Here is a 26184-nt window from a genome sequence, read left to right as displayed (position 1 = left end):
AACTTTCTTGGTTCTGGCCATTCTCTCCATCTAGGTCACCAATGTCATTCTTTCTCCAGCTCAAGTCCTTGGGCCCTTCCTTCAAGCCCCCAAATCCTGCCTTCTCTCATCCCCAGTCCTTGGTAGGGAACCCCCTCTTTGGAGCTCCTATGGTAGGAATCATCAGTACCATGAGCACGCTATTGTTATTTTTGTTTTTATTACCTGTCAGCTCACCATGGGAGGTCAGGGATGGCAATTAGGCTGATATACTACTCTCATAAGATGTTTGTTGTTGATAATGAATTTTCCTGATAGCTAAGTGAAGAAGGCTTCCAAAATCACCACATTTAACTATGCTTGATAATAGCTTTTCTACATCCCGTTACATGCACTCATGTGCTTTTCTAAAACTTGGTATACAGGATGTCATTTGACGGGAACACCAATCCTGCTATGATGCAATGGTCCTCTAAGTGGACTGAAGGGTGCAGCAGTGACGATCCCCATCCTGCAAGTTTATCAGGACGTTCCATTGAGATGTGAAAATGTCAAATGCAGTGCCTGGCAAAGAGCAGTATATTATACCCAGTATATTAGCTTGTCTTCCTCTTGCCACATAGCAGCTTTCTTTTCTTTTTAATGTAGAGCAGGTGGTAGGTGAAAATAGACCAACACCTATTTATTGCCCTGCTCTAAAGTTTCAGGGCAAGGGATTTAGAGGCATAGCAGCAAATGGATTTGCTATTTCCAGTGAGGCTGAACTCCACTCCACAGGAAAACTCCTTGAGACAGCTGTCCAGTTTTGTTGCTCTAGAGCAAGTGAAGACCTGTAGGTCCATTGAGTCCACTTTTTATAAACGCGAAAGCTGAGGCCCAAAGATGTTAGGGCCTGCCCTTAGAGCAATGGCCTGGTGGTGGCAATCCACAACCAAAGCCCAGACCCCCAAACTCTCACCTCCAGACACATTCCTCATTACACAACTCGCTCCCCCACCAGATCACAAACTCCATGAGCACCTTCCCTATGCTGTACTCATCTTTTCAGTCGCCAGCACTCAGCACAGGGCTTGTAAGCATCTATAAAATGGATCGGATGCATTTTGCTCACACACAGCTTTGCAATGACTGCACAAAGCTCATGGTAACCATCACAGAAACCAGGTACCAGGAAACCATCCTGACGCCTTTCTCCAGGGGCACAGTGAGTGCCTTATAAGGCTGCTGTTTTTGCACCTAATCAGGAGCAGATTGGCTTTTCCAGCAGGGTGGCTCATGGCACACAGTCTGTGCTGGTGATGCTGCAATGCTGCATTTGAGAAATAGTTACTGAGCATTTGCCAGGTGTCATGCACTGGCTATACAGAAATGAACAGGAAAGAAATGGGCCCTTCCCTCATGAAGAATCATCGAGTGGAAAATGAAAAAAAGCAGAACAAAAGTAAATAGACCACCTAGTCCAGACAGAACAACCCTCTCCAGCAGCTAATCTCTGCCTATTTCCAAGACAGAAAATAAAAACAACACTACACAATGGGACTCTGATGAGGACTAAAAATCCCAAAGTCAACACATTTTACTTTATTTTATCTCAATTGATCTCAACTCCCAAATGCATGAGCTTCAAAAGGTAAGATTAGGTACCATTAAGCCAGCCAGACCAGCATTGATTTGAAAACCCTCCTCCCTAATACAAGACTGAGGAGGTTGCAGGCCCTTATTAATCTCCTTGTTATCAGCTTGATCTCAGCCTGCCTGGAGCCAGCTCGCCTGATTCCCAATTCTGGACACATCCCTCCAGTCCTTTGGCTTCTGTGTACGAGACCTCAGAGCCCATATAGAACTGTGAATTAGCCTGTTAGGAATACTTACTTAAACTGTGGGCTGGTCTTTCTTCATGAAATGAGGGGCAAAAATGAAAGTGGGTGTCTTCTCTAAATAAGAGGGAACTCAGCTGGGCGTGGTAGCTCATGCCTGTAATCCCAGCACTTTGGGAGGCCAAGGCGGGCGGATCATGAGGTCAGGAACTCAAGACCAGCCTGACCAACATGGTGATACCCCTGTCTACCAAAAATACAAAAATTAGCCAGGCGTGGTGGTGCACACCTGTAATCCCAGCTACTCAGGAGGCTGAGGCAGGAGAATTGCTTGAACCCAGGAGGCGGAGGTTGCAATGAGCTGAGATCACGCCATTGTACTCCAGCCTGGGCGACAGAGTGAGACTCCATCTCAATAAATAAATAAATAAATAAATAAATAAATAAATAAATAAAATGGAACTCAGTGGATTTCAAATCAGACAATTGCACAGGGAGCTAATACAGCCCCTACCACATTTTTTTCTCCTTTGGCCATAGAGAGAAATATGTAAGTGATCCTAGAATATCAGTAACTGGGGCCTATCTCAGCCTCCCTCAAGGAACTTACTCCCTCCCCTTCATCCCTTCCCTCCTTCCTTCCCTTCTTTCTCCAAAAGAGCACCTACTTTCTACCAGGCACTGTAGCAGGAGCTGGAAGTACAATGGGGCACACATCTGAAACGGTCCTAGCCTTCAAGGAGCTACAAGCTAACAAGCAGGAAAGAAACCATGCAACAAACATGGTGTGGAGAGATGTGCCAGACAGAGGCAGGGAGCTTCAGAGGACGGTGAGATGAGGGTCTAATCTAGTGGTGTTGCAGGGGTGAAAGGTCTTCTTGGGCCTAAGGCATCCTCTCCTCTTGGTGGGACCACCCTCTCTTGGAGGAGGGTTGTTGGACACTGTTTCAATCATTCATAAGGTTGTTTTATTCAAGGATTCTTTTGGTGTGTGCTGGGCCGTTTCCAGACACAGTTATAAATGGTTTCTGTAAGTAGGTACTTTCTGAAGGATTAACTCAGTCACTCTGGAGAGAAGTTTTGCAAGGAGTTGTCATGAGTTTGCTGCCATTCAGGGCAGATAATGACTATGGGGGAGAAGAAAGTCTGGGATGTCATTGCATAAACTTCAAAATTTTCCGGGTCTACCTTCATGCGTTTTGCTAACTAGACTTTATTGACTTAATACTTTCCTTTAAATTGACTCACTTAAAAACTTAAATGAATTTATCACAAAAGGAATCTTTATACCACTACCATAAATAGAATACCAATATCCCTTGCCCTAAATAGAAGGTAATAGCAAAAATAAATACAATTAAAATCTTGGCTTCCAGCCTGCTTGGAGGCTTTCTTTATCTGGAAGAGCAGATTGGTTTTAAAAGGCTCCCCTAGACTTGCCTTCCATCACCCCTAGAGGCCTCCCCTCTCCATTCCCCTGCTTTTTATAACTGAGAGTGGAGTTTGGAATTGGACTGCAGGCTGGGCAGGCCACCAGATCCACTCAGGAACCCCCAGAACTCTAGGGAACTGTGACTGCACACGCCAACTGTGAAGTGGGGCCCTGTGCTGTGTGAATGATCGCATCTTAGCCAAGCTCATTAGAGGGCTTAATGACACAGCTGATGAGCGCTTTGCTGTCCAGTTTCTCTAGAAATTTCCTTTAAGTGCTCCAGTACCAGGTCAAGCCTGTTTCTGGACACACTGTATCCTCCTTGTACTTATGTAATAAATCACTTCAACCCTTGGTTAAGATTTCTGCTCTCCTCATCTTACACCTCAGGCCTCATTTGGGAGGACAAAGGAAGAGAAGTAGGCTAATGGCTAAAGGCTAAACCCCTGGCACCTTGGAAAACAGCCAGCTAGATCGCCATACAGTTTAAGTTCTTTTTCTGTTTCCTAAGCAGTCACTCTGAGTCTCAGTTTACTTGTCCATAAAATGGGTTTTGCAGGGGTTTTATAATAAATGTGTGAAACAATGTATAAAAAGCTCCTGGCATACACTCAGGAATCCAACCAGTGGCTGTAATAAGAATCATTATCCATTTTTCTTTGTAGTATTTTTTTTTTCTTTTTCTTTCTTTTTTTTTTTTTGAGACACGGTTTCATTCTTGATGCCCAGGCTGGAGTGTAATGGTGACATATCAACTCACTGCAACCTCCGCCTCCCAGGTTCAAGTGATCCTCCTGCTTCAGCCTCCTGAGTAGCTGAGATTACAGGCACACACCACCACGCGCCCAGCTAATTTTTGTATTTTTGTAGAGATGGGTTTCGCCATGTTGCCCAGACTGGTCTCGAATTCCTGGGCTCAAGTGATCTACTCACCTCTGCCTCCCAAAGTGCTGGGATTACAGGCATGAGCCACTGTGCCTGGCCAAGAATCATTATTCATTTTTCTGATATCCATTTGGAGGTCACTCTAGGCTGACTCTGTGATGGTCAGTGGAGCTACACTGACAGGCTACCCCTGGTGTGATGGGCTAAGGTCACTCTTAGGGCAGGGACTCTGCAGAAGGCAGGGAAACCAATCATTCCCCCAGCAAAGTGTGCATACACTTCACCTGGGGGCTTGTTACTGAGCAGATTCAGATTCGGCAGGTCTAGGGTTTGGAGGAGGGCCTGAGACACTACATTTCTACCAAACATCCAGATGATGTCCATGTTGCTGGTCTGAGGACCACACTGAGTGACAAGGCTCTAGCTCAGTGGTTCTCAAAGTGTGGTCCTGAAACGGGCCAGCAGTGTCAGCATCACCTGGAACCTGTTAGAGATGCAAACGCTCAGGCCCCGCCCCAGGCCTGTGGAAACAGAAACTCCAGGAGGTGTCCAGCGTTCTGTTTTTAACAAATCCTCGAGGTGACTGTGATGCTCTCTCAAGTCTGAGAACTGGCTTTGGCATCTCAAGCCTCCTGGAATCCACCTCACTTGCTCCTTCCTGTGGTATTATAGAGAGCCTAAAAGGGAAGAGACAGCTGTGCCCTACCTCTTCCCAGCTCAGCAGGAGCCAAATCTTGGGATCAGTATCTTGGACTCTTTTCTTTTCAGGTTCACCCTTGAGCCAAAAACACTGTTTAGAGGCCACCCCTAGGCAGGTGATAAAGAAAGGGACTTCCGGAAGCTGCATCTGGGAGGGAGGGGGCTCTGGACTGTCTTGGCCTCTCTCCGCCATCACTCTGGGCCCTCCTTGCAACTTAGGCTTTGGCAAAACCTTATGGGCCCCTCCACTAAACTTAGATGGGCAGGGCAGCCAACAAGAATTCAGAGTGGCCACACAAACGTATGCTTGCACTTTCCACAATCCTAAATCCCAGATATTGGGTATTTGGGCCACCTCCAGCTTGTGTATACAAACATACAACAAAGTGATGATCTGTATTTTTCTAATTCTGTCTATAGCCACACCTCCCCCCTTTTCTCTCTCCATTTCCCCTGTATCTGCTTTTTGGTACTGTATTATTTTTAAAATTAAATAATACATTGATGTTGCTTTGTTGAAAATCACAACTGTGCTCTTAAAATAACTCAGTGTGTCCCGAGCACCTGCCAGGCACTCTTCTGGCTGCTTGTGCATGTGTGTGTTTCAACTGTGGTAAAATACACATAACATACAATTTACCATCTTAACTATTTTTAAGTGTTCGGTTTGGTGGCATTAAGACATTCATATTATTCTGCAGCTATCATTACCATCTGTCTGCTGAACTCTTTTCATCTTGCAAAACTGAAACTTTATACCCATTAAACAAATTCCCCTTCCCCTTCCCCAGACCCTGGCAACCGCCATTCTACTTTCTGTCTTGATCAATTTGACCACTCTAGACGCCTCATATAAGTAGAACCACACAGTATTCCTCTTTTGGCCTCTGGCTTATTCCACTTAGCTTAATGTTCTCAAAGTTCATCCACCTTAGAGCTTATGTCAGAATTTCCTTCCTTTTTAAGATTGAATAATATTCCATTGTATGGATATACCTTTTAAAAAAAATTTTTAAGAACAGGGTCTCGCTATATTGCCCAGGCAAGTCCAAACTTCTGGGCTCAAGCTATCCTCCTGCCTCTGCCTCCCTAAAAGCTGGGATTACAGGGGTGAGCCACCACGCCCAGCATCTACCATATTTTGTTTATCCATTCACTCATTGATGGACACCTGGGTTGCTTCCACGTTTTAGCTACTGTGAATAAGGTTACTATGAACATGGGTGTACAAATATCTGTTTGAGTTCCTGTTTTCAATTTTTTTTTTTTTTTTGAGATGGAGTCTTGCTCTGTCGCCCAGGCTGGAGCACAGTGGCATGATCTAGGCTCACTGCAACCTCCGCCTCCTGGGTTCAAGCGATTCTCCTGTCTCAGCCTCCAAGTAGCTGGGACTACAGGCGTGCAGCACCACACCCAGCTAATTTTTTTTTTTTTGTATTTTTAGTAAAGACAGGGTTTCACCACGTTGGCCAGGCTGGTCTCAAACTCCTGACCTCAGGTGATCCACCCACCTCGGCCTCCCAAAGTGTTGAGATTACAGGCGTGAGCCACCACACCTGGCTCCTGCTTTCAATTCTTTTGAATATATACCCAGAAGTGGAATTGCTGGATCATATAGTAATTCAATGTTAAATTTTTTGAGGAACCGTCATACTGTTTTCCATAGTAGCTGTACCATTTTACATTCCCACCATTTGGGTTTTATTTAATCCTCAGAACACTGTAAATTGGGTATCATTAACCCCATTACACAGATTAGGGAACTGAGACTCAGAAAGGTGAGGTCACTTGCCTGAAGTCACACAGGTCATAAGTGTTCCACTGAAGACTAGAGCCTTAATCTTCCAAGAGTAGCTCTCAGTTGCTCCAACGGTCTGGCCCAATGTCCTGAATTATATGCCATGAATCCAGCTCTGGCAAGAACTTGTCAGTCCTTACAGATAAAAGTAAGGCCCCAGGTTGGCAGCAGGGAGAGATGTATGATGAATACCTAAGTGAGTCATTCTGGCATTCTTCTGGAGGTTAGAGCTATGGTGGGCAGTTCTGGCAGATTGGGGAAGGGCCTGTGGAGCCTTGACTGGCTTTACTACCAAGGCTGGGCCATCACGGGTCTTTCTTTGGGATGCCGTCTGTCAGCACGTTGCTGCCTTTGTGTCCAGCCGGCCTAAGAGGCTCCCTGCCCGGGCCAAGACAGAACACCATGGGGAGTTTCTCTCTTGCCCTTCTCTTTGCTTCTCCTGGGAACTAAATGTTTTGATTAGTGTACAATTTGGGCATCATCCTGAGTCCACCTAAAGTCAAATCCCAAATTGTGGGAACCTCAAGAGATGCAGTAGGAGGGCCTTTACTGCTGACAGGAAAACAGCAAACTAAAGTCACCTGCCCTATCAATTTACTAATTCACTTTCTCCAGACATCTTATGCCTCCCGCCTTCATTATTTAAGCTACTCTGGCATTTACCAAGAAGGCATGAATTAACCCTGGGTATCACTCCTCCGCATGCAGCCGATTTTCAAAATTAGAACTGGGGTAGCTCAATAACAAGTGCTCACACCGCCCCGGGTAGAGTCCAGGTATGTCTGCCTCTTCCACAGCCTCTGCTGTAGTGTTGTGCCCAATGGTGACAGATGCCATTGTGTTCACGAAGCTATCTGACATTGATGAGTCTATTCTATAGTCTCAAAAGCTTCCAGCATCTTTGTGCAAACTCTCTGCATGGTACAGAAAATGGGATAAAGTGCAGGAGGCCCAGGGCAGGAGGCATGAGGAATGGGGGCGAGCAGCCAGGTAACCTCAGTATAAAAAAGTGGCTAAGACCAGATGAACCACGGAGTCAGGCAAACCTGGGTGGAATCCCAGCTCCGTGTTTACTAGCTGTGTGACCTTAGCAAGTCCCGAGACCTCTCTGAGTCTCCATTTCCTCATCTGCAAATGGACTAACAGGGTACTTGGGAAGGCTGAGTGAGGTGATACATGTGAGCTCTCAGCAGAATGCAGTTACCGTAGGAAAGGGGGCTCCCTGGGATGTGCAATCTCCTTGCATGAAGCCTGGCCCCTCCCCGAAGGGCTCCCTCCCTCTCTCCCTCAATCCCTCCCTCCTTCCCTTCCTCGTCAGGCTCCACTGACCTGGCGAAGCTGACAGCACCAACCCTTCTGTCTTCCCCTAGAAGAAAATTCCTCTAGGCCTTAATCATTTGTGTTGTTTTTCTCTTCTCTCTCAGTGTGTCTCTCTCTCTGATAATGAGATGGTCAAACAAATGCCGTGCTCCGGAGCCATTCTGATGAGACTCCGTGGAGGGAAGCTGGTGTGAGAGGAGAGGAAAAGTGGGGAGGCAGAGGCGGAGTGGTGTGCCCCTGGCCCTCATTCCACATTAAGGTGTTTTGGAGCTGGCAACCCTAAACTGTATTGATCTTTTGGCTGCCATGTCCCATTATGGTCTGGGCTCCAACATGCTATCCCCTGAGGTTCCTTCAGCATCGCTACATCCCAGGGTTCTCTCTCCCACAGACCTTTGTGTTTCCAAGGCTTATTCCTTGAAAATACAAGCACGCATCTCTTCCCCACTGGATGTCATTTAAGACATCGTTTTTTGGAGAATTATCCTTGTTCCTGGGAGCCTGGGTTTGAATCCCAGCTCTGCACCTTACTAGCTGTGTTATTTAACTGCTCCGGGCCTCAGTTCACTGATCTGTAAAAGGGAGATAATAATAACATAGACCTCCTCAGACTGTTGGGAGGATTACAGGTGTGAATCTAGCTGAAGTGTTTAGAAAATCATTTGGACCCCAGCAGACACAGACAAAAAATGACTTTGTTGTTATTCTCTGCTGCCATCAGCCTCCATGGGGAAGAAAATATGTGAGGAGTGAGGCTAATTCCTGAAGTGAGCTTTTCAGAGTACCTTGTGGATCCAGACCCCAGACTATCAGATTTCAAGGACCCATAGTCTTTCCAAAACTCTGGGGTTGGGGACTCATGAGGTTACCACCCTCTTCAGCCAAGGGAGAATTTCATAGCTACCATCACTCCCTTTCATAAAAGAAAGGACATCTTAGTATCCCAAAGGAAAAAGGAACATTATCTCAGAATATAGAAGAGTTCTTTTCAGGCAATGGCAGCTGGCAACTTGAAACTATTAATAATCATGGCTACATTGCGCTTTTTTTTTTTTTTTTTTTCCTGGCTCCTTTCAGGTCACCACTCATCTGTAGCTCACCATTTGGGAACCACTGACCTAGGGGTCCTTTCATCCTTTGGCCATCAACTAAGAAGCTGGAGGAGCAGGAGGAGGAATTGTTTCCCTGAACCTTAAAAAAGGTCCAGGAAGCAGAGCTGAGTCCCTCTGCATTCCTCCAATAATAACAAAAAGGTGCTGGGAAACCCTTGGACAGAGCTGAGAGCTTCATGCTAGCAGAGCAGTTTGGGAAGTCAAAGGCACACCCACACAGCAAGGCGGGACGCTGGATTTCCCAGGGGAGTGAATTGGGATCCCAAGTGCTCGAAAGTGTCAGGAGGAACCTCGACTGCTAATGTGTAATACAGACACATGTCGTGTTGGGGCTGCTGCTCTCCCCAGTTGGAGCCGTTCCCTCCTTGCCATCGTCGCGAAGTCAGTGACAGCCAAAGCTGAGAAAACACGGGACACACAGGTCCCATCAGGACACCGGGCAGCTTCCTAGCCAGGTGATAAATTGCAGGAAGACTAAGGAGAATTTAAAACCAGCCCAGATGCCACCCAGGAGAGTGACTAATCTCAATGATTAGGGACCAGCCTCAGCTCTGGAGAGATGGTAAGCAAGCCCAGGGGTGGTCAGCCAGCTGGTCACAGGGGACGGTGTCTCACCCCACAGTGCCCCTCTGGAAGATGAGCCCGTCCCCACGCCCTGGCAGGAGACAGCCACCTGACTCACCCAGCTGGTGGCTTTCATGTTCCTGTCCCTCCCCCGGCCGTTTTTACTGTGTCCTCCCATCTGTCTCTAACTCATTTCTGCTTGAGACAGCTGAGAGAGATGAGGCTCCTGACCTTATCTAGGATCCACACAGCTGCCCCAAGTCTTCACCCGTCATCAGGATTCACTGGTTTGACCAGTGTTTTCAAATAAAAACACCACTAGAAGGTGCTTCATGAGGAAAATCTTTGAGAAGACACATCCCAACCTGACCTCACATTTCTTACTGTCAATGTCTCTAACACTCAGTTTCCAGCATCCTACCGGGGGACCAGCCCTTGCAAGGAAACAGCTGGCCTTGCGTTCCTGGTCTGCTCTCAATGCCACTACGGAAGCCCTGAAGGGGATTAAGGTAGACGGGGCTGGCTGTCCTTCCAGGCACGAGGGGGCAGCCATAGCCGCACTGTGGGCAGTGGAGGGCTGGAAAGGGCTCTCTGGAGAACCAACAGCCGGCAGAGGCTTGGCATCTGGGCTCTAGATCTTTGGTTTTTATCTAAACTGGCAGGGGGCAAACACCACTGGGTCCTCTGCTTTTACAAATTAGAAAGCGGCTTTTATTTCCACTGGCCCCAAACATTCTGCAATGGTGAATAACGTCATAGCCAGACTGCTCTTCACTGGGATGCACCCTCCATGCTAGATACATAGGAAAAGCAGGCGGCTTCCAGATCAAGCGGAGGGTGTTTAATTGTTGTTAGAATAGTATGTACTTTTGGGAGCAGAGAGGCTGAATGCTTATTTTTGCCATATCCTCGGTCAGAGTTTGTTCATTCAAAAAATATTTTATGGGCTTCATTTACTAAACCATAGACATATCACCAGGGGCTGGGGATAAAGGATAAATAAAATATAATTGTGAAATGCATCTCCATGGGGTGCTGCATGATGGGGTGCTAGGGTGCACACAGGAGGGGCAACCAATGCAGATGTCTCAGAAGGGAATGGGGTCTAGGACATACCAGATCTTAGCCTGGAAGGAGAAGACAGAGCAGTGAGAGAAAGGAAGGGCCTGGGAGGAGCGGGGCAACAGCAGGAAGGATGGTGTGTGTGCAAGGAGGGCATTCCACAGAGCAGGAGCAGAATGTGCAAAGGCACAGAGGTATGAAATCCTAGGACATTTTGGGGAACCTGTAAGCAATACAAAATGGCTGGAGCCCAGGCCGGCTACAGACAGAGGCAAAGGCCAGATGATGCATTGCTTTGTATGCCCTGCTAAAAGCAACAGGAGTCTTTCTAGAATCCCCTCTTGAAGAAGTATTTATAATTTGCAATCTACAACATTTCCAATTTGTAAAACCTAAAACATGTTTAAAACCTAGCAACCCTGCCTTACAGGGGGAAAGAGGCCCTGAGTGGTGAATTGGTTTCTAAGATGGTATCTATTTACAATTTAAATGTGATGTTTGGAACAGTTGGCAACAAGGACTTGGAGAAGTGAGTTAAAACCAGACCTTCTTTCTCTCCTATTTTATCTTCCAATCATGCTTATACTTTAGTGAAGTACACCAGGACTAGAGAGAAGAATGGGCTTTTTAAAAAAATTGCATCGTCTTGAGCAAACATGTGTACTTCTTACAGAGTGCCTGGACTGCAACTGCTCAAGGTCATTTTCTTTCCCATCCACATGCACTCATCCACTAAACAATGCACCTCACCTCACTCTCGGCTGTTGGCAGTAGTTGCTGCCTGCTCACAGATCTCGTCATGGCTGATGATCAGAGCTAGCCTCTCCTTGTCTAGTGTTTTCCCAGACAGGGCCTGGTGTTTGGCTGGGGTGCACTAGGATCCCTGGCCGTGGTGTACTGGACGGCATCAGTTCTGACGGATCAGATGTCCATTCTAACAGGTTGGTGCTGGAGAGGGAGCAGTTGTTAAATATCTTTACTATCTCCCCTGCTCCAGACACCTAGATGCCCAAATATACAGCATGTAGTATCGAGGCAGGCCCTTTTGATTGACATCAGAATCAGGTTTGCAATGGAATAGGAGCTTTCCCTCCTCCTGTCACTTTAGCCCCAGGCTCCACCTGAGAGTCTGGAATGCTCATACCCATGGCAGGTGACCTTGTATAACAGGCTGGGGTTAATGCCATTCTGTCCTCCAGCATGGCACTGAACTTAGCTGGACTAGAGGGACATTTTGGGGAGATGTGCTCAGAGTCCTCCTCTGGTCCTCCTCATTCACCTTCTCTCTTTCTAAATGACTGATGGAGAAACTACTAAGGCCAGATCAGGCTCTCAGGAAAACTCTGGACCGTTGGAAGAACCACCGGGGATGAGTTAGTCTTCAGATATATTTCCTAACATTAGCTCAGGGTAAAAAAAATAACTCAGAGGACAGGGCAGTCTAGCACGATGGTCAAGAGCATGCATGGGTTTCGGCCTTCCATAGAGCTGCTTTATCACAAGTTTATCAGCAGGGTATACAACCTCTCCAGGCCTCGGTTTCTTCATCAATAAATGGGGATAGAAATGGTACCTACCTTAGAGGGTTCTGGTGAGGATCCAGCAAATGTGTTTCAAAGCAGTTAGCCTAGCATCTGGCTCACAGAGCTCTACAAACAGTGCCACTGGCGGGTGATCACTGGATTGCCATGAGGCTGGAATGTGTTAACATCTATAAAGTACTTGGAATAGCTCTTGGCTCTTAGGAAGCACTCAGTAAATGCTAACCATGAACATCTTCACCGTTGTCATAATTGCTATTGTTATCTTTACTAGTCACTCAACTTCTCTTTAACGAGATTTCTGTAATTCCTTTATGGGTAGAGGAACTAATATGAGGATTAGGGCATTGGGTTACAAAAGAGGAGACCTGTGCAAGCCTGCTCTGCCCTTAACCAGCCAGGCTGTGATCTCAGATTAGTGATGTTACTTCTCAGTGTCAAATTTACCCTAATTGATAAAAAGGAAAGGTTTCTACAGGGAGAGCCCTCTGCTCTCTTCCTGTCCCAAGGCTCAGTGAGTTCATTCGTTCATTCCTTCCTTCCTTCCTTTCTTTCTTTCTTTTTTTTCTTTTTTTGAGATGGAGTCTCGCTCTGTTGCCCAGGCTGGAGTGCAGTTGCGTGATCTTGGCTCACTGCAACCTCTTCCTCCCAGGTTTCAAGCCATTCTCCTGCCTCAGCCTCCCGAGTAGCTGGGCTTACAGGCACCCGCCACCACACCTGGCTAATTTTTTTATTTTTAGTAGAGATGGAGTTCCACCATGTTGGCCAGTCTGGTCTCAAACTCCTGGCCTCAGGTGATCTACCTGCCTCGGCCTCCCAAAGTGTTGGGATTACAGGCGTGAGCCACCGTTCCTGGCCAGCTCTGAGTTTCAACTTTGCCCAAGGATGCTGTGTGTGCCCATCATTGTGCCAGACTCAGGAAAATATTTATCCAACAGATGTTTATTGAATGCCTTGTGTGCCCAGTTCCATGGACACCATGATGGGCAACAGCTACGCCTCACAATCCCCTAGCGGAAGTTACACTCAAGATTAAAGGCCAAGAAACAATCAGAAGATTTTAGCTTACAACTTGGTCGAACTGGATCTAAAACTTGGGAGCGTGCGTGAATTGATCAGGGGCTATTTTACCAAAGCCCCACCCAATTTCTGACTTAGAATTTGAATTCACTCCTTGGCTACCAGGCAGGACTCTCTAGGTGCTTTGCAGAGAACTTATCTTTCTACATTTTGTTTTCTTATTCAGTTCCAGCAGAATGAGAGCAAGAGAGTCAGAAATGGAACTTTTGAAAATAATCACTAAGGAAAAGAGATGTGTGTCTCAGAAAACTCCCCTCAAAGAAAGCCCTGCCCCTCAATTCATGGTGTATAATTTTTCAGGCAGGACAGGACCTCTGAGACCACCACATTAAAAGCCTCATTTTATAAAAAAGAGAATCAAGAGCTTCAGAAAAGTAAATCTCAGTTTTATTCCTCCAGATAATACACATGTAATTCACTTTCTTCTTTCACTTTTTAAAATTCCTTAATCCTTGAAAAAGTTACCCCCAAAAGAGGTTCCTTCTATCTTTCCTTCCTTCCAACATATCACAGGGTCCCACTGTTTATTACTTCCCAGAAACAGCCATCCTTTTACAGAGCCATCCCTTTCTCCCAGGGGCCGACATGGGCAGATCATCTGTAATCCTCCCTAGCACAGGTCCGGAGCAAGTTGGGGATGGAGGGGCAAGGCTGGTGCAGCAGCCTCGTGTGCCTGACTATGATTCGAGGTCTCCAGGAAGGCATATGGTGAGGAAGGCGGAGCCCTCTTGACGCCCCTCGCTGGCCACTGTGCAAAGGCTCTTATTGGGCGCTGAGTCCAGCTGCTCAAAGTTGGGGTATTTCCAAGAATGAATTTAGTGTTAAAACCTCACTTGTGCCGGGAGGGGTGGCTCACGCCTATAATCCCAGCACTTTGGGAGGCTGAAGTGTGTAGATCCCCTGAGGTGATCAAGACCAGCTTGGCCAACATGGTGAAACCCCGTCTCTAATAAAAATACAAAAATTAGCCTGGTGTGGTGGTGCGTGCCTGTAATCCCAGCTACTCGGGAGGCTGAAACAGGAGAATTGCTTGAACCTGGGAGGTAGAGGTTGCAGTGAGCCGAGATCGTGCCACTGCACTCCAGCCTGGGCGACAGAGTGAGACTCCGTCTCAAAAAAAAAAAAAGAAAAAGAAAAAAAGAAAAGAAAAGACAAACAAAACAAAACAAAACAAAACGAAACAAAAAACCCTCACTTGTAAGCAGACAGAAGGTGCTGTTGGGATTCCCATGCTCTGCCCCTGTGTTTCCTCCTCCAGCCATGGTGAATCCCAAAATATGCCTCCATTCCTCTGGATTAAACATGTGTGGGGCTGACCGTGGGTGGGGCTAGAGTGCCCGTCCCAGTCGAAAGGCATATGCAGTGTTGATCTAAGGCGGCTACATCAGCCTGGGAGAGAGGGTGTCTCAGGCCTGGTCAGGACTGGTCGAGCCGGTGGTCAGCCTGGGACAAGAGGCAAGACAGGGAAGGAAGATGCCACAGGAGGTGACACATCGGACTTGTTTGACCGTTTTTTCCTAGGATTGGCCGAGCAGACAGGATAAAAAGAAGCAGGGAGCACTCAAGTGAGACAAGTCCCAGGGGTGTGTACATATATGGGAACAACCTGATGTGGGGAGCGTAGGCTTCACCGTGCATTTGGCAAGAAAGTGCAACATTATGTGCAAAGTGATCTGCTGATTGCATTTTAAAAATTAAAAGTTCCCAGCATGTGGAAGGTATTTGGTAAGAATTCAATGAATGGCTGACCTAGGGGTGCCTGGATAAGCACAGCACTTATGTTTTTATAGCAGAACAATGGGCAGCGCCGGGCCTTCCCTCTCACATGGGCAAAGGTCAGCAAGTGATCTGAGCCCGACAGTGACCACAACCGGAATAAGAAGCCTAGAGGAAGGCCCTCCTCACAGCATCTTCCATTACCCCAAGACGTGACTTGCCCGATTTCCTTTCCGATCCACGTTTCTGAGGCGAACAGCTATGAAAAGTAGCATGTTTATCTCTGCGTGGGAGTTGGTGGCACGTTGTGTATTAACTGCACAGCATTTGTGAAAGTTTTCAGAGCTCTTGGGGAAACCGAGAATGAGGAGGAAGAGGCAGGGAGAGGGGTTCTGGAAGCCTAGCGGAGTTCACAGAAGGAATTCCGGGGAGATGGGCAGGGGCGGGGAGAAAATGAGAGCAGGAAGTGGCACTTGTCCCAAGTTTTTGTCCTTGGGGCCTCGGCATCCTGCCTGGGCCCAGGACTGGCATCTCCCATTTGAGGGACTGACAGCGTGGCGGACCCTCAACTAGCACAGATAACAAATGAAGTAACAAATGGGACAAAGGAGGGGCGCACGCGGCGCGGGACTCTAGAAGAGCGCCTGGCAGGGCACAAATCCCACAGAGAAAGAGACCTTCTGCCCTCTCTGAGACCTCACCTTCCCCTTGCCCAGGGCCAGGAAGCTCTCCTCGGGCCTCCTCAGAACCCCGGCTGCCTCCCCACCTGTCGTCTACCGCCCTTTGGAGGTTCTGGAGAGGGGCCCGGCCCGGCGAGCCGAAGGCTGCGGGGCGGGGCGCGAGTCTCAGCCTCTGGGACACACAGCGGGTGCATCCCGCGCCTCAAGTGCGCGCTCCAGGATGTCCGGAGCCGGGGGGATCCGGGCTCGCGGTCCCGCCCTACCTCTGGCGAGGTCGAGAGAAAAAAGGGCCAGATCGCCCGCCTGAGGGCCCAGAAGCCCACCGGGCGGCGGTACAGACTTTCCCGAAATGTCTCCGTCTCCGAGCTGCGAGCGCACAGGAACCCAGGGTCGCCGGGGTCGCCGTGGCTTGGCTGAACGTCCAAAGCCAGGCGAGGGCGGGGGTCTCAGTCCAGCTATGCGAGCCCTTCTCTAGTGGTGCCAGCTCCTACGCCGGGCTCCCGGGCCGGCGGGAGGCGCGTGTGCCTGTCTGTGTGTGCAGGGGACATTCCGCTTCCCAGTAGCCCATGCAGAACCCCGCCCTCCGCTCCGGCCCGGGGAACCCCTCCCCCAGCTCAGAGATCCCTGCGCGCCCCCTGCCCACTTTGCCAAGGCGAGAAAGCGGCCGTGCCGGAGACAAAGAAACTCCTGCCTCCCTCCACTCTCGGCCCCTCCGCCCGCCCGAGACACTCCCCGGCGCCCTCCCTCGACCCCGGCGACACTGCGCTTGGACACGCCAGGCAGGGGGGCAGGGTGGGCGAGTCCGCTTCCCGACGCGGGCCAGCTGGGGACTTCCCGTGAACCCCGCCCGGGGACACCCCACGGCAGCCGCGCCCCCACCCTCCTCTCCCCAAACCGTCCCGGGCCCCTGTCACCGCCACCTTCTGCCAAACCGTCCTCATCTCTCCAGCGGAGCTACAGCGGGGCGCGGCGCACACAAAGGGGGTCGGAGGGTGGAGAGTACAGGAGGGAGAGATCCCGCCAGGGCTCGTGGCACGGGCCTGGGCGCAGCTATTTACCCGATTTCTTCTTCGATCTCTGAGATGTCTGCGAAGATGAGGAAGACCACGAGCAGCGTGAGCGCGGCCAGCATCCAGCTCCGGAACTGCAGCTGCATGGTGGGTTCGCGCCCGCCGGGACCCACGCGGGCCGGCGCGAGGAGCAGGGGCTGGAGGGCGCAGCGGCGGACGCCGGAGCCTCCGCGCGCCGCGCGCAGCTGAGCAGACACCCTGCGCTCCGGGCGAGTGCGGGCCGGCGGCGGCAGCGGCAGCGGCAGCGACAGGCAGGGGTTGCTCAGGCGCGGCGAGCCCGCTCGCTCCCTCTCGGCTCCCGCCTGCCCCTCCCTCCCTCCTTTCCCTTCCCCCGCCCCGCGCCCGGCTCCGCGCGCAGTTTGACAGCTTTGCTCCGCGCCTCTGCTCGCCTCCTCCCACCAACTCCAGCGTCCAGGCGCTAGCCTTTGCTTCTCCCGCCTGGTTTTATTCAGCTCCCGAGGGCGCGGGGATGCAGCCGGAGGCTGCCACTCCTGGCCTAGAGAGGCTGGGCTCTGGCCACCGCGAGCGACGGGTACGGAGCTGAGCCCAGGGAAGTGCGCGCACCGCCCGGCGCACCCCTCAGGCTGGCAAACGCCCTCCCTCGCCCGCTCTTTGTCCAGCTCCCTCGCCTCCTCGCAAAGTTTTCTCGACACAAAGACCAACACCTGGGGACAGCCCCCAGCGCGCGGCGAGAAGGCGGTTTCAGCCAGGCAGATGTTTCAGCAGTTGATGAATTAGGAGGGGAGGTGGGGGAAGGGGAGGAGAGAAGAAATACCCCAGACAGGCCAACTTCGGTGAAGATGCTGACTACAGTTTGTGGGCGAGGCTCTCAGCCCTGAAGAAACCACTCCCTCTAGGTGCTTATCTCGGTCTCCATTCATAGACCCGATGCTGGGTCGGGAGAGCTCTCCGAGCTGCCCCCAGGTCACGCAATCCTGGCTGGAACCCTTGGCTAGAACCCCAATGGGAGACTCAGCGCCTGCCTTCCCTCCGCCCTCGCGGTGCTGACGCCGGGTGGCCTTCATCTCCCTAGTTCTTGGACTCTCAATGACCCCAAAATCAATAACCGCGGGAGTCCTGTCTTGATCAAAATGCCTTCTAGAAAAATACGGCTCCCACAAGGGGTAATGTCCCCCACCCTTCCTGAATATTTTACACTTTCACAGCCTTAGACAGTTTAAGTCAAATTACATTTCACACCAACCATTAGCCAGGGGTGGGATGGGCCCCATTAAGTTTTACTGGAATTAGATAATTACCTTTTATTTTCTTTGCACTAATTGGAACAATTCCTGAAATTAAGAAATGTAACTTTCCAGAAATGATCATCTGGTTTATGAAACGGTCCTTGGGGTTTGAGGGTGGGGAGGAGGAGTCCTGTTGGAGAAGCTACATGGAATGTCCTAAGTGCTGGAAACCACACCCCAGTGAATGGGAGGGGCGGGTTGGCCTTGTTCTCTGGACCACTCAGAGGAGTTTGGCGAGGGGCTGGCAGCAGCCAAGTCCCTTCATGGCGCCCCCGGGGATGTAAGAGGGCCTTCTTGATTTCCTACCAAAGCACCGCTTGTGCCCAGAGCCGTTCTGCCCCTTCGTGTGTAAGGAGGGGCAGGAGGGAGGCTTCCAAGGCGGGGGCTGCTGCGCTTGTTGACCCTGGGAGCCAGGGCAGGCTCTCCCCTGCAGGAAGAGGTCCCATCACCCAGCCTGGAGAGTGGATTAGGGAAGCAGCACAGCGTCAAGGGACAGCTCTGCATCACCTCCTTTGAGGAGTGCCAGGAGCAGATGTCTTTTCCCCAGAGGAAGGGTGTACTAATTCCCACCTCAGCGCTTCATTTCCTTCCCATCCCTTGGCGAAGTCAGTGCACCCTGCTCCTTTTACAGTAAGCACTTCGAAAACACCATGTATTTTTCTTGGGGTGAGGTTTTTCTGATGTTGAGAACAATGTTGGACATCAATCTCCCTGTCTGTTAGAGGCAGGGATGAGACGTCAAAGGAGGGTTTCCCATCAGTGTGGCTGGCACGGAGTCTAACCATCCTTATTTCAAGTTTTCCAAATGCCAAGATCTTTCCCTTTGTCTTGCTTGAAGGGTGGTTTAGGAGGTGTGGAGTGGTTTTTGTCATCATTTTGCCTTGTTTTTCTGAAGGGAATGGTTGGGATACCTGAATAGGGAGAGGAAAGTACAGGATGCGCCTGGTATGCTGCTCAGTATTTGAATCGCTCCTCCACTCACTCCAACGTGCAGCAATATTTAACCTACCTTGTACCAGGCTCTGTGCTAGGGGCTAGAGACACCAAGTGGAGAGAGATACCTCGGGTTTCCTGCCCTCTAGTGGCTCACTGTTCAAAAGGAAGACAGACATTCAAGTGTCTAATTATGATAGGGGATTTGAGCTGCAGTAGAGCTAAGGTCTCCTGGCTCACTTATAATTGATTAATAAGATCCCCCAAAAGAGCAAGAAGAAACTGACCTTTCTCTCCTCTGTTCTCTGCTTCTCTACTTCTCTACCTACTACACTCTTACCATGCAGAACATCATGGAAGTGTTGCCGTGATACTAAATTCACCAGGTCGGGTCAACCTCATTGCTGCAAGCACGATTACAACAGAGTCTATTTCCATTTCCTGTTAGGTGACCCACGATTACAGCAGAATCTATTTCTGTTTCCTGTTAGATGACCCATGTTCTCATCCCAGGCTCAGTCTTCCTCCTTTGCACCCACCAGAGAAGAGTCATATGAGTGGACAGGAAACAGTGGAACCTTTTGTTGAATGGTTCAATTCTGTATAGAGAAATCCCTGTAATCAGACCCACAGAGCAATATCTCTCAAGTATACCTGCTTGGAAGTAGAGCTAGCTTCCTCACGTAGACGCTGTCCTTGCAATGAGAGTCACTGAAATGGGATTTTTCTTGGAGGGTGATGGGGGACCCTTGTGATCATTGACTATAGAATACCTGCTATCTATGATCACTTAGGTTTGGGTCTTGTTGGGCCAGCTCCTTTAACAAGTGATCGTGTACATCCACCACCACCCGTTGCTGCCTCTGCAAAATGAGTTTGTTCCTGGAATCTGGAAAGAGGAAGACTGATGAGATTGGCAGAGAATGTCAGACTGGTGATGTGAACTGCCACATGGGCACGTGCTTGGCTCGGCCACCCTGACACCTCCCCTCCTGCTTACCCCTCTGTTTAAGCAAGTCTCTTTTGCTGCCTTGGATTTTCCAAGAAGCCTGAAGGTCCTACAGCCATCACTTCTGTAGACTAAGTCATTGAATATTTGGGTTAAAATAAGGGAGTGGTGGCAAATTAAAGGCCATTACCACCCATTGACATTTTAACTCAAATCAATTGAGTATATAAGCTATTCAGGCAATTGGTAAGGTCTTGGGCAGTTTGTAGTAATGAGGGACAGAGGGCCAAGAGGCTTTTCAGAAGCTCAAAGGAGCCCAACAGGGTCACACATGGACACCCCTTCCTTGTGTCTGACACTGGCTGAGGGCATGTTTGTCCTTCTAGCTGCAACGTCGAGAATGGGGAGCCACCAAAAGCCTGAATTCGTGGAAACTCTAAAATTGTATCTACCATTTACACATAGGGCTGAACTCCCCCTCTCCACCCCAGCTATGCAGAGTATTCACCTGAGCGACTTCTTGGGAGTAGTAAGGTCTGTATTGATAATAACTTGTCCAAGTGACTGGCTGGAAATGGGGGCAAGTCAGATAGGGGAGGGAGCAAGGGGGAGTGGAGCTAACATTTGGGAGTGCACACAAGTTCAAGGCGCTGACCTGGGCTATTTCTCTGATTTAATCCTGGCAATCCTTTCATATAGATATCATTATCTCCCTTTTACATTTGAGGAAACTGAGGCTCAAAGAAGCTGATTTCCTACCCTGACCGAGCAACATGCGGGACTGTGGGATGGCCAATATCCTCTTCCGCACTTGGGGCAATTCTAAACAGATTTGTAAACAGGCATCTTCTTTAATTCTGACTGCGTGCCCTTAGTTCTGGCAAGTCAGGATTCTGGAAACAAATCTGTCTTCACTCACTGCACACCCTTCATCATTTGTGAGACTATAATAATAAATCTCTGTTTTCTTCTTTCCACATGGGAAAAATGAGTTATTTCAATCAATTCACACTTTAAAAAAACCTTAAGAATAAATAATAACAATCTCATTCAAAATTCTGACCTAACACCTTTGAACTCACTCCAAGAGCAATTTAGAATGTGAAATAACTACAAAGTGGTAATGGTCTTGCTTTTTCATCGTCTCTGAAGGGAGAACTGTATGTGTGTTGTGACTGGGTAGGATGGGAGGGTGATGTCAACAGGTAGACTATCATAGTCGGGATAGATTCATTGGCTATTGTGTTTCTGCACTGCTAATAAATGAGAGAACTTGCCTTATCTTGAGAAATTTACATTAAATTTGAGTATTCTCATAAACGCAACGTTTTCCCCTTTAAAATCAGACTCAGAGTGGTAAGAATATGGAAAAGTTAACGGGCACATTTGCATTCCATTTGTAACTTTTTTTAAATAGCAAAATTATAGTTTAGCCAAGGAAAGAAAAGAAATGTACTCAGGCGATTGCCGTAAATATTTCCGAGACTATCAGCAAGAGATCTTGGGAGGGGCGTGAGAATGAGCTCCACAGTGAGCTGGAAGTGGTAGTGCGCAGGGGGATGCTTCAATGTTTTTTGTTTGTTTGTTTGTTGCTGGGATTTTAACAAACTCTTCAGCTGGGATTCAAGGCAGTATTGAACCAAAGCATGAAGTCAGGTACCAGACAGCAGAGAAGAACTAAAAGGAATGTCCACTCACGATTCTCACCAGGGCTTCGAGGAATGATCACTGTGATCTCAGTCAGACATCCTGGCTTGCCCAACTTCTTGGCTTGCCCACCTTTGCCCAGAGTCCAGCATGGCCCCTCCCTTGTAGGCATCTGAGGAAACTGGCCCGTGTTGACCATCCCTGGCTCTCAGTCTTGTGCCACTTCTCTTAACCTTAGTTTGGATCATGGACCTCTGCATTCTCAGAGCTGGAAGGGTTGGTGGAGATGGTGCTTTCTCACTCATTCATTCACTTGACAAGCATTGCTTCATTGCCTCTTACATGTCTGGAATTATGCTGGAGGGCTGGGATGTAGCAGCAAATGGGGTAAACGCAGCTGCTCCCCTGGTGGAGCTTGGAGTCCAGTGGGATTTTCCAGATGAAAAACGCTGTGATGACAGACCAAGAGACTTGCCCACAGTCCCACCACTTGTTTCAGAGCTGAGAACAGATTCTAGCTCTCCTGCCTCCTAGTTGAGTTCAGTTCTAGTTCTCCTTCATACATACTATTTTATTTCATGTTTGTGTTACTTCAATGAGATTGGAAACTCCGAAGGGATAGGGACTTTTATTCCTCTCTGGCCCCACATTATCTAGGAGGAAAGAACCCCAGTCAATACCTGTTCCCATCATGGTCATTTTCAAACCATCATCGTCGCGTCGCTGAAGGTAGAGTTAGGAAAAGATGTGAACCACCCAGCATGACACAGTATTCCCACCATATTCATACAAGAAACAAGATAACTTCAAGAACATAGATCACGGTCAAGGGTGGAAAATGAAATTAGGAAGTGATGAGTTCTGAGTATTTATTGCCTTTGTTTTTGATATAATTTATTGAACTTCAAGTTGATATATTTCCATTTTTAATAATGACTGTATTGAAGAGCCAGCATGAGCCACCTCCAGCACAAAACTAGGGACCAGTGGCAACAGGAGGTCGCCACGGTTACAATACCTTTGTGAGCATGCCAGGTGAAATACTGTTTCTAAAGTAAACTCGAAGCAGCATAGTCCCCAAAGGCATGGCAGCGTTTGCCAGGATGTCAACCTGCTGGGATGCTGGCGCCAAACACTGGACAGAGGAAGGAGACTCTTGGTGCCAAGTCAGTTTCTTGTAAAATGTCCCTTTGGGAATCCTCTTCCACTTCTCCCCTGCCTCAAATGCCGTCTGTGTGGTTATACATCCTCTCTTCCCAGTCCTCAGGTCAGATTCGACAGAGTGGACTAGGGAGAACTGGGAGCGGGAGGGTGATCAAGAGACCAGTTTGGCTGCGTGCGTATACTAGTTTGGATTGGATTTGGCTACAAGGGACAATAAACCCCAAATGCTAGTGACTTATTTGAAACAGAAGTTTATTTCTTCTTTATGTGCCAGTCGTCCAGCAGGCAGCCAGCACTGGTTTTGCTGTGGTTATTCTGCAAAGTCCTTAGGGATTCTGATCCTTCCAGCTTCCTTTCCACCATCTCCAAGGTGAGACTCTTTCCTCTTGGCCCATCAAATCCAGGTTCCAAGCAATAGAATAGAAGCAGAGATAATAAGGAAGAAAGAGGAAAGTTCCTGACACCTCCAGGAGATGCTCCAATTTACACCCCTCTGTCTGGACCCTGTCCTGTGTCCCCACCCCAGCTGCAAGGGATGCGGGGAACAAATCCTTATTCTGGGCTTCTGTGTGCTCAGCTGAGACTCAGTTTTGGAAGAAGGGAGGGAAAGATGGAGGGGGGTGGGGACAGCCGGTAGCATCTGCCACAGTAAGAATGGAAAAGTCCATCATAGGATTTTTCTCTCCCATCTTCAGCTCTGCAGGCAAGTCCTCACCGGCCCTGTCTTATGCTTGGGTGGAGCAAGGACTTGCCAAAAGTCACTCACCATTAATGACAGAGTTTGTGGGCAACAAAGTTCTTTCTGAAGCTGAGCTCCGTAACGGTGCATCTTCCTATTTCTTAGCATCTTACTCGGCTACATTGATTTCTTTGTTTTCACTCCAGGGAGGCAATATAATGGTTTAGAGCAATGCTTTGGAAACTATTTGTGACAAAGGACCAAATTTTTTTCTCCTTAAATCTCCAGTTGATTTCAGAGCGAGTGTCCTACTGCCTGACTGGTATTCAGTTCACACTAGGTGCCCCTCACCAGCCATGCAAGTTGTGTGCCCCCAGACCCTTCATCAATAAGAGTCAGTGATTATGTGCATCACAATGTGAAGTTGCCACAAAGGCGTCTAAATGCTTGTCCTGGATTCCTATACTTATCTCAGCATTGACCAGTAATATACAGTTGATAGATCAGCACTGGTCCCTGGACCACACTTGAGTAGTTCTGGTTTAGAGTTGATTCTGAGATCACACCTATCAGGGCTCAGAACTCATCTTTTTCTTTTGCTATTTGTGTGATCTTGGTCTGTTTTAGTTCCTTGATGTTAAATGGGAACAATAATAATACTTAATTCACAGGTTTTAGTAAGAATAAACTAAGATAATATGTCTAAAGCACTTAGCAGAATGTTAGCATAAAGTAAGTGCTCATTTCATAGAGAACTTTATTATTTATGATAATGCAAAAATAGAAAGGACAAATAAATATATATAATATATTTATTTATAAAACAGCAGTTACTCAAGGTAATAAAATTGGCATTGATCTTGATTTTTCTTCATACTTTTCTCTGTTTTATAAATTTTCTACAATGATCATAAATTACTCTGTAATCAGGAAAAAAGTTATTAAAATTTGTTATGCCTACTTTCTCTGCACTGAGGTTCTTTTTTTGCCAGAGCTTAATGTTCTTTCTCAATAAACCAATATAAGCACACATATTTAGTAAAATTAGTTTTACAGACAATTTTCAACCTTTCTTTGATGTTTTGTAAGCATCTACCTAATATTCATATCGCAATTTTCAGGGCAGGAAAACAGGCTGTAACACATTCCCCCGCTGGGCCGAAAACCTTGGAGACACTTCAGGGCTCCTTTCTTACATCCTTTCCACCTGGTGACGACCTCACCATCACCCAACCTGGACGTCTCTGTCCATAGCTGAGAATCACAGCAACCCCCCAGCTTTTGGAGCGAGGGGGTGATTCAAAGAAAATACACGGTGGCTTCACATCCACATGGGTGCCCGAGTCTCAACAGCAAACACAGGCAGAGGGGGCTATGTCCCCGGCTACCTCACCATCGCTCAGACACCACTGCTGGTGAGTTCGTGCGGGAAGCAACACAGAGGATACATTAACATGGGGGAGGAGTAGACAAGTATGAGGATCATAATAAAGAGACTTTCCAAATCTCCACAAATAAAGTCCTTGGTGAGGTCTTCCAGTCATCCCGCACTGCTCAGCTGTCTGTGAGAATAATTATCTTCACCTTGAATGCAGCAGCGTGGAGACTACTACATATTTTGGAATAACTTTTTTCTTTGCTAGGAGAGAGTTTATTGAGATAAAAAAGATGACAGTAATTTAAGTTTCCTTGGACAGTTTCTTAGAGATTTGTAAAATCCAAATGGTCTCAAACTCTTCCAAACTCTAAGAGGGCATTATAACTACTTAACATTTATTAGTGTTAACATTTGTTTGGAAAGACTATCTTTATGACTTAGTAGTGTCGCATGCTTTTGTGTCACAAATATTCCTTAGGGTACATTGAAATCCCAGATATAACTGAGGCTTAGAGTAAATGTTTACTAACAGGGAGATAATTTTGGCAATTCTATATAGGGATCTATAACTGTGTATCTGCCTGTATGTCAACATGTTATAATATGGTAATAGCTATGATTTATTCACTTCCAAATCCTTGGGCAGTAACAGAACCCTCCGTTATATCCTTGATCCAATGGAGAAAATGCAGTCCATTTTGGAGGTTTCTGGAAATTCACTGAGATGACAAGAGGGCACTGCATTGCTCTTAAGGTCTGAAAACAGTTCAGTAAATTTCCCTAAGTGGCCCTGGGAAAAGCCATGGCCTCAAGCTATCTGACATCACTGGGAGGTAGATTGGGCTCATCACAGCAACCCCTGTGAGCATCTAAGTTACTCACACACTGAGTCAGAGAAATGCATGTGACTTTCCCAATATAGCAGAGCATGGGCCGGAGACAGATCAGGAAGGCCAGCTTGAGCTTCTAGTTTTCTTCCCAAGGGAAAAGACTGGGGATCTTAGAGGAGGAAAGGCTCTAGAGGTGGTTATCATACCCCTCTAAATCCCCATAAGATCTTTAGCCAAACTCTCTCAATTTTACTGGAGGGACCCACGGGCTCAAGTCCATCAGCTTTTGGCTGTATGGGGAGACTTCAGGAATGCAGAATCGGTAACAGTTAGATACCCTGGAGGACTTTCTTAACCAATGTCCTTCTCTTTCCCTTTTTTTGGTCTGTGTGGATAATCCACATTTAGGCCAGCAAGGATACGTTTGAGAATACTGCATTTATGTTGCAGTTTTTAAGGTATAAGGGACTTCATCCAGCATGAGGACCTCCCACATTTCCTAACGTTGTCATTCTACCTTTCCAACTGGATTGCTAGCTTCCTGGCTCTCGTGTATTTTATAAAGCTCTTATTTTCTGTAGTGCAGCTCATTTCAAAAGATA

At 48.0% G+C, this 26184-nt stretch overlaps 1 protein-coding gene across 1 annotated transcript in view; it reads right to left on the bottom strand.

The window, feature by feature from the left end:
• ST8SIA2 (ST8 alpha-N-acetyl-neuraminide alpha-2,8-sialyltransferase 2) overlaps window positions 1-17051 on the bottom strand; it is an 81137-nt gene extending 64086 nt beyond the window's left edge. Inside the window, exon 1 of the mRNA XM_054450926.2 lies at window positions 16744-17051. Within this exon, the coding sequence (XP_054306901.1) occupies window positions 16744-16841 (98 nt within the window). The 5' untranslated portion in view covers window positions 16842-17051. The remainder of the gene's footprint in view (window positions 1-16743) is intronic.
• Window positions 17052-26184: the final 9133 nt, after the last annotated feature.

This window comes from Pongo pygmaeus, chromosome 16 (genome assembly GCF_028885625.2).
Source record: "Pongo pygmaeus isolate AG05252 chromosome 16, NHGRI_mPonPyg2-v2.0_pri, whole genome shotgun sequence".
Classification (NCBI taxonomy): Eukaryota; Metazoa; Chordata; class Mammalia; order Primates; family Hominidae; genus Pongo; species Pongo pygmaeus.
Note: the sequence above shows the minus strand (reverse complement) of the source record. Positions and strands in the feature narration are given on the sequence as shown.